At 46.4% G+C, this 5,417-nt stretch overlaps 1 protein-coding gene across 1 annotated transcript in view; it reads left to right on the top strand.

The window, feature by feature from the left end:
- The first annotated feature begins 840 nt into the window (after window positions 1-840).
- LOC115305219 overlaps window positions 841-5,417 on the top strand; it is a 35,155-nt gene continuing 30,578 nt past the window's right edge. The window contains exons 1-2 of the mRNA XM_029955501.1: window positions 841-1,023; window positions 1,322-1,478. Of these exons, the coding sequence (XP_029811361.1) occupies window positions 841-1,023; window positions 1,322-1,478 (340 nt within the window). The remainder of the gene's footprint in view (window positions 1,024-1,321; window positions 1,479-5,417) is intronic.

The following is a 5,417-nucleotide window of genomic DNA, read 5'->3' as shown; positions in this document are numbered from 1 at the left end:
CATGACAAATCCAAATGAAACCGTCCACCTATGGGTCTTTACTCCCTTACTAGAAGAAAAATAGAGATGTGCGGCCTTTACACTCAATGCCCTGAATCTCTGCGAGTGGAAGGGACTCAGCACACCATCTATCTGGACAATGTGAAGGACATGGCTCTAAAGAAGAAAGCATCAGCTTCACGAGGGGCAGCATAAAGTTCTGTGTAGCATACAAAGGGGGAAGCTGCACTTGGGCATCATCTTGCAGGTTACAGCTCCTGGCAGTCGCGCCGCTGCAGCGTGGAAGCACAACTCCTCATCTTCCTTCTGTGGGCTTCAGCCATAGGGGGAGAAGGGTGGTGCCACAACTCTCTCCCAGTGGATGATGATGACGCGTTCTAAGCAGATGATTGCGGAGGCTCCTGTCAAATGAGTGGAGAGAAAAGGGAAGTGGGGAGAGGAGGAGGGACTCAAGAAACAGCACTGCAACAACCCTGGAATAAAAATGAGGGGCCGTTATGGGAAATGATAAGCACAATCACCTTGAAATTCAGTCCCTTCCCCGTTTTTCCCCAATGTGCTTCTGATAGCCTCATAATATTTTGTAAATAAAGTAACATAGGACAAATGGAAGAGAGCTTCTATCAGGTTCTATTTTCACTCTTCTTTAAGACCGTCTTAAATAGCAATGATCCCTTTTAACTTCAGGAAGCATTAAAAACACTGTGTACCAAAACCATAACGGTTCTGTAGTTTTCCCTCCTCGACAGAAAAGCCGCTCAGGTTGTGCTCATTACTTTGTTTCGTTGGGGGCTGGGGGGTGGTATATCCTGCCACATCCTGAGTGCAACGGGCTTTGGAATGTCGGCTGGGTCCAAGCGGTCCCCGTGGCGACGCCAGAGCCTCAGGCGAGATCCGAGCTGTTTCCCTTCTCACCAGCAGGCGGCGCTGTTTTTCGCGGCGCCCGCGGCCGCCACCGCCCAGCTCCGAGGTCACTTCCGCCGCGGCCTGGGGCGGGTTCCCTGCTGCGGTCACTCCTTTCTGGTGTTTTTCTGAGGCAGTCTTTCTTTATTCACGACTGTCTGCTAACGTTTCTGAAACACTGTACCCTTATGACAGTTTATGCTACTTTAAAACTTGCTTCTTGGGTCTTTTGAAGGAGTGGAAATCTTAAAAAACATGTATTTGGGATTGCATCATCACTTTTCTTTTTTTAACTTATAACGCATTTCAACCTAGTTCAATAAGAAGGGGCTGTGACCCGACAAATAAGGCAATAGATGCTGAAATTTAGAATGCTTCAAAACGACAGCTACAAAATCCCCCTTCCTGTTTATTCCAGACTCTTCTCCGGGGTAGAGAGCAGCTCACGAAAATTCAGCCGCGGCTCCATCTGCTGGACGCGCCGCGCCGCTGCAAGGCCGTGCCCGGGAAGGAGAGGCGTCGGCTGCGGGTGAAGAAGGCCCGGCCTTTTCCCCAGGAAAAGCTCTGGCACCAAGGTAGCATTCACATGCAGGTCTGCTTATCCAAAAAGAGACTAAACTGATCCTCTGCAAGAAAATGGGCACAGCTTTGAGGAGCCCTCAGGCCTAAATGGACTGGCATATCTTATATGGGTGTTCTCTTAGGAAAACCTGGGACTGGGGGGGGGGGGAGGAAGAGAGGGCGTAATTCATTTCATTCCACCTGCACGTCTCTCAGGTGCAGGGCTGAAAACTAAAACTATTTTTCATCAAGGCACACAGGGAAGCATGGGGGACAGAAGTCAAAATGTATTTGTTCTCCTGATTGGAACTGATTTTGCCGAATGGAAGGAATTTCAGAGGTGAAGAGGGTGACAGAAATAAAATTAATCTGGGAATGGGGACATGTTAAAATGTAGCCTTGGCTGTGGTTTGATTAAGGTCACTAAGCCCTGTACCATTTTCCAAACTCTTGAGTCAGTTCTGATTTACTTGAAGATTTTTCTATTTAGGAGACTTCAGGCCCTTTTCACACAAAGGTCTAAACCCATTTGCAAATGCATTTATACACATACTTCACGCAGACCTGCTTTCACTATGGTTGCGAACTTTGTTGAAGGCCATAATCAGAAAATGCTTGGGGAATTGACAGGAAGCAGAGTTTTAGAGCAGAACTGCAGTTGGCCCGCCCATCTGAAAAAATATCCTACCACTGATAGGAAACATTTCTAATGGAACAGTGTTAGCAGACATAGTTCTGACCCTCCAGCACTTGATAATAACTTTCTAGCACAAATGAATTTTTGTTTTCTGGGGTGAGTTTATAATGATTTTCCTGAAAGATGAAATAGCTTTACCAACAATATAGTCTATAGGAACACAACTAGTCATTAGTCCTCTAGGTCCATGTCATGTGACTTCCACATAAGGTCACTGTTTTAGAATGACATCCTTTGGTGCTTCAATAACGAATCCCTCATGGATGAGACTTACCTGATTCTACTGCTATAGTGAATAGTTTCATAGAGCCTCCACGTGGGCACTTGAAGAAGATACACTGTAAGGATGCAGGTCTGATTCAGGTGTCCCCTCTGACCTTGAAGGCCAGCTAACACCATTAACATTTCTGGGGGCAGGCCTAAAGATGGAGGTTAAGACTAGTCACGCCCTACCTGAGGGTTCTGGATCCACTCTGTAATTGGTTAAAGTTACTGTCAATGATGTGATGCTATATTGATTGGACCCCTGTACCTGTGTCACAATTTCCTGTAACTCCCCCTTCCCAAACTCATAAAAGGCCCTGCCCCCCCATGTTCGGGGATCGCTCCACGTTATCCACTGCCTCAGTGGGGTTCTCGAGCCCGTGCTTATATGCCCGTAGTAATAAAGCCCTTTGCTTTTTGCATGCGTGATTCGGTCTCCCAGGTCATCTCTGGTTTTTTGGGGCGATATTAAAATTTGGGTACAACAACACAACTGAGAAGACAGATGAGAAATAAGATAAAAATCCACTGGAATGATGCATGGGTAGACTATCAGAGAATGAGACTGTATATTTTATGTTTTGAATCAGAGTTACTGGGTACCAAACTGTGACCAGTATAGGAAAGATTTGATGGCTGATACTACATGTATCACACCTCTCTTCTGCTAATGTATTTGTTTTTTTTTTTTTTAAGAGACAGCATGTGCTTGTGAAAGTGTGTGAGGGGCACAGAGAGTGGGGACATAGGATCCAAAGCGGTCTCCCCATTGAGAGCAGCCAGCCCAGTGTTGGGCTTGAACCTCACAACTCGAACTCAGGAACCACAAGATCATGACCTGAGCGAGCTGAAGTCCCAGGCGCAACCCATTGAGCCACCCGGGCGCCCCTCTGCTAATGTATTTATGGAGGAGAGTCTTTCATAGACATAAATAGCTTGATAACAAACCAGCACTGTGAGCGGTGGTGTGAAGTGGAGAATTGAACATCCCTCAGAGAAGGTCCTTTCGTGGCCTCTGGCTCAGGACAGTGAGGGACAGGATCAGAGGTGGAGCGGTGAGGAACAAGGTACCTGAAGCCTTCACAGTCTGTTCTGGCACAAGGCAGTCCCTGGAAACAGAATATTTTGTCTTCTGTGTTTCTACTTATTTCATTAACTTGTTTGTTTAGACACTGCCTGCATCCTTAGAGCAGAGCCACATGTATTAACCACCTGTCACTTTCTTAACAGACTTCCCAAGAGTATTCACTCAGCCCTATATCTGGTGAACTTAATATAAAAAGGCTGCCTGTTTCCCCAGCAATTGAGCCTGGGTTCAAATATTTTGTTTTTGGAAAAAAGCAAGAGAAAATGTTTCTAAGGATGACCTCTCCCTTGACTTTTGGCCTATTCAAAATTGGGCTTTTGAGAGAGAATGTGACCAATCTCTCAAGAGCATGAAACAGATCAAACTTGGTATAAATTTCTGTCTGGACCCTACAGTTAGGTTAGTGTGTCTCTCCCGGTCAAAACCCCGACTTCACAGAGGAGTTGTCTTACCAGTGTCAGTCAAACTCACTTTTGTTCTCTCACCATAGATCAGTCCTCGTCTCTCCCCTTCCTGCAAAGTGTCCACTGACTGCTGCTTAGCAGTGGGTTTTGGCTTTCTGGTCACTTCATCTGAGACCTCCTTGAGCCCCAGGTGGAGGGAGGGTGCCCTCATGGCTCCCCATCACAGCTCTGAAATATGATATCGTCACTGCTTATCTGTCTGTCTCCCATACTAGACTTTTACATCCTATGAAAACAGGGCCACAGTTATCATTATGCTCATTTTCCATTTTCAGTACCTAATTAGTGCCTCAGATCAAGCAGATGTTAGGTAGGAACTCAACACACGGAGATGGGAGGGAAGGGTAGTTCCAAGGAGGAACCAGCATGAACACATACAGAGGCACAGACCAGGAAGGGCGCCTAGAGCATGAATGTAGTGTGACTGAAGCCTGAGGGGGCTGACGGGGGAAGAGATGAGAAAGAGTCTGGCCGGTCGTGCATATTGTGAATGTTAGCGCAGGGCAGTGTTCATCAAAAGATGCAATAGTTGCAAACGATGACAGCTCTGGTGTATTGTGTATTATAAATGCTTTGCTTACATTTTCACCAAAAACATGTAGCCATAGCTCTAGCCCATTCTGCTTGTGGAGTATCACTCAATTGGCAAAATACAACCTACATGGTTTATAGTTTAGCTTTATTCTTTTAAGGTTTATTTACTTACTTTGAGAGAGAGAGCGAGAAAGAGCGCAAGTGTGCGTGCAAGCGGGGAAGGGCCAGAGAGACAGAAGGAGAGAGAAAATCCTCGCCACAGGGTTCAGTTCGTGAATTGTAAGATCATGACCTGAGCCAAAGTTGGATGTTTAACCAACTGAGCCACCCAGGTGCCCCTAATTTCATTTCTTTTAAATTAAAAACACTATATTCCTACAAGGTCTTTCTACCACCTCACCGTGACTTCTAATTCTAAGATTGCCATTGTCTGCGGCACAGAGGCTTGCCAGGGTTTGTCTGGGGGGTGAAATAAGGTGCTTCCCTGTCGGTGTCTCTTACTTGGCGCTCAAGAAATTCTCCCTCAAGCATCATGCGTTCTCACATTATCCCTTTGTTTGGGGGCAAAGCGCAGTTGGGATGGCTGAGGGGTGGCCTTCTGTTGTGAAAAGGCCAGAGCAGTTGGGAAGGGGAGGCTAGAAAAAAGAAACCAACTCAGTGCCAGCCATTCCCAGGCAGATCACTTACATTTTGTAGTACATTTTGTAGTTCAGAATCTGGAAATTGAGTCCCTTAATACTATGCTGTCTATAATATACACAGTTGGCCCTCGGACAACGCGGAGTTAGGAGCACCGACTCCACCGGGTCACTGAAAATCCACTTAATTTGTGGGGCGCCTGGTGGCCTGGTCGGTTAGGCATCTGACTCTTGGTTTTGGCTGAGGTCATGCTCTCACATGGGTGAGT

The sequence above is a fragment of the Suricata suricatta genome, chromosome 10, assembly GCF_006229205.1.
Source record: "Suricata suricatta isolate VVHF042 chromosome 10, meerkat_22Aug2017_6uvM2_HiC, whole genome shotgun sequence".
In the NCBI taxonomy this organism is placed as follows: Eukaryota; Metazoa; Chordata; class Mammalia; order Carnivora; family Herpestidae; genus Suricata; species Suricata suricatta.
The sequence above is the reverse complement of the archived record's forward strand: the minus strand, read 5'-3'. Positions and strand labels throughout refer to the sequence as shown.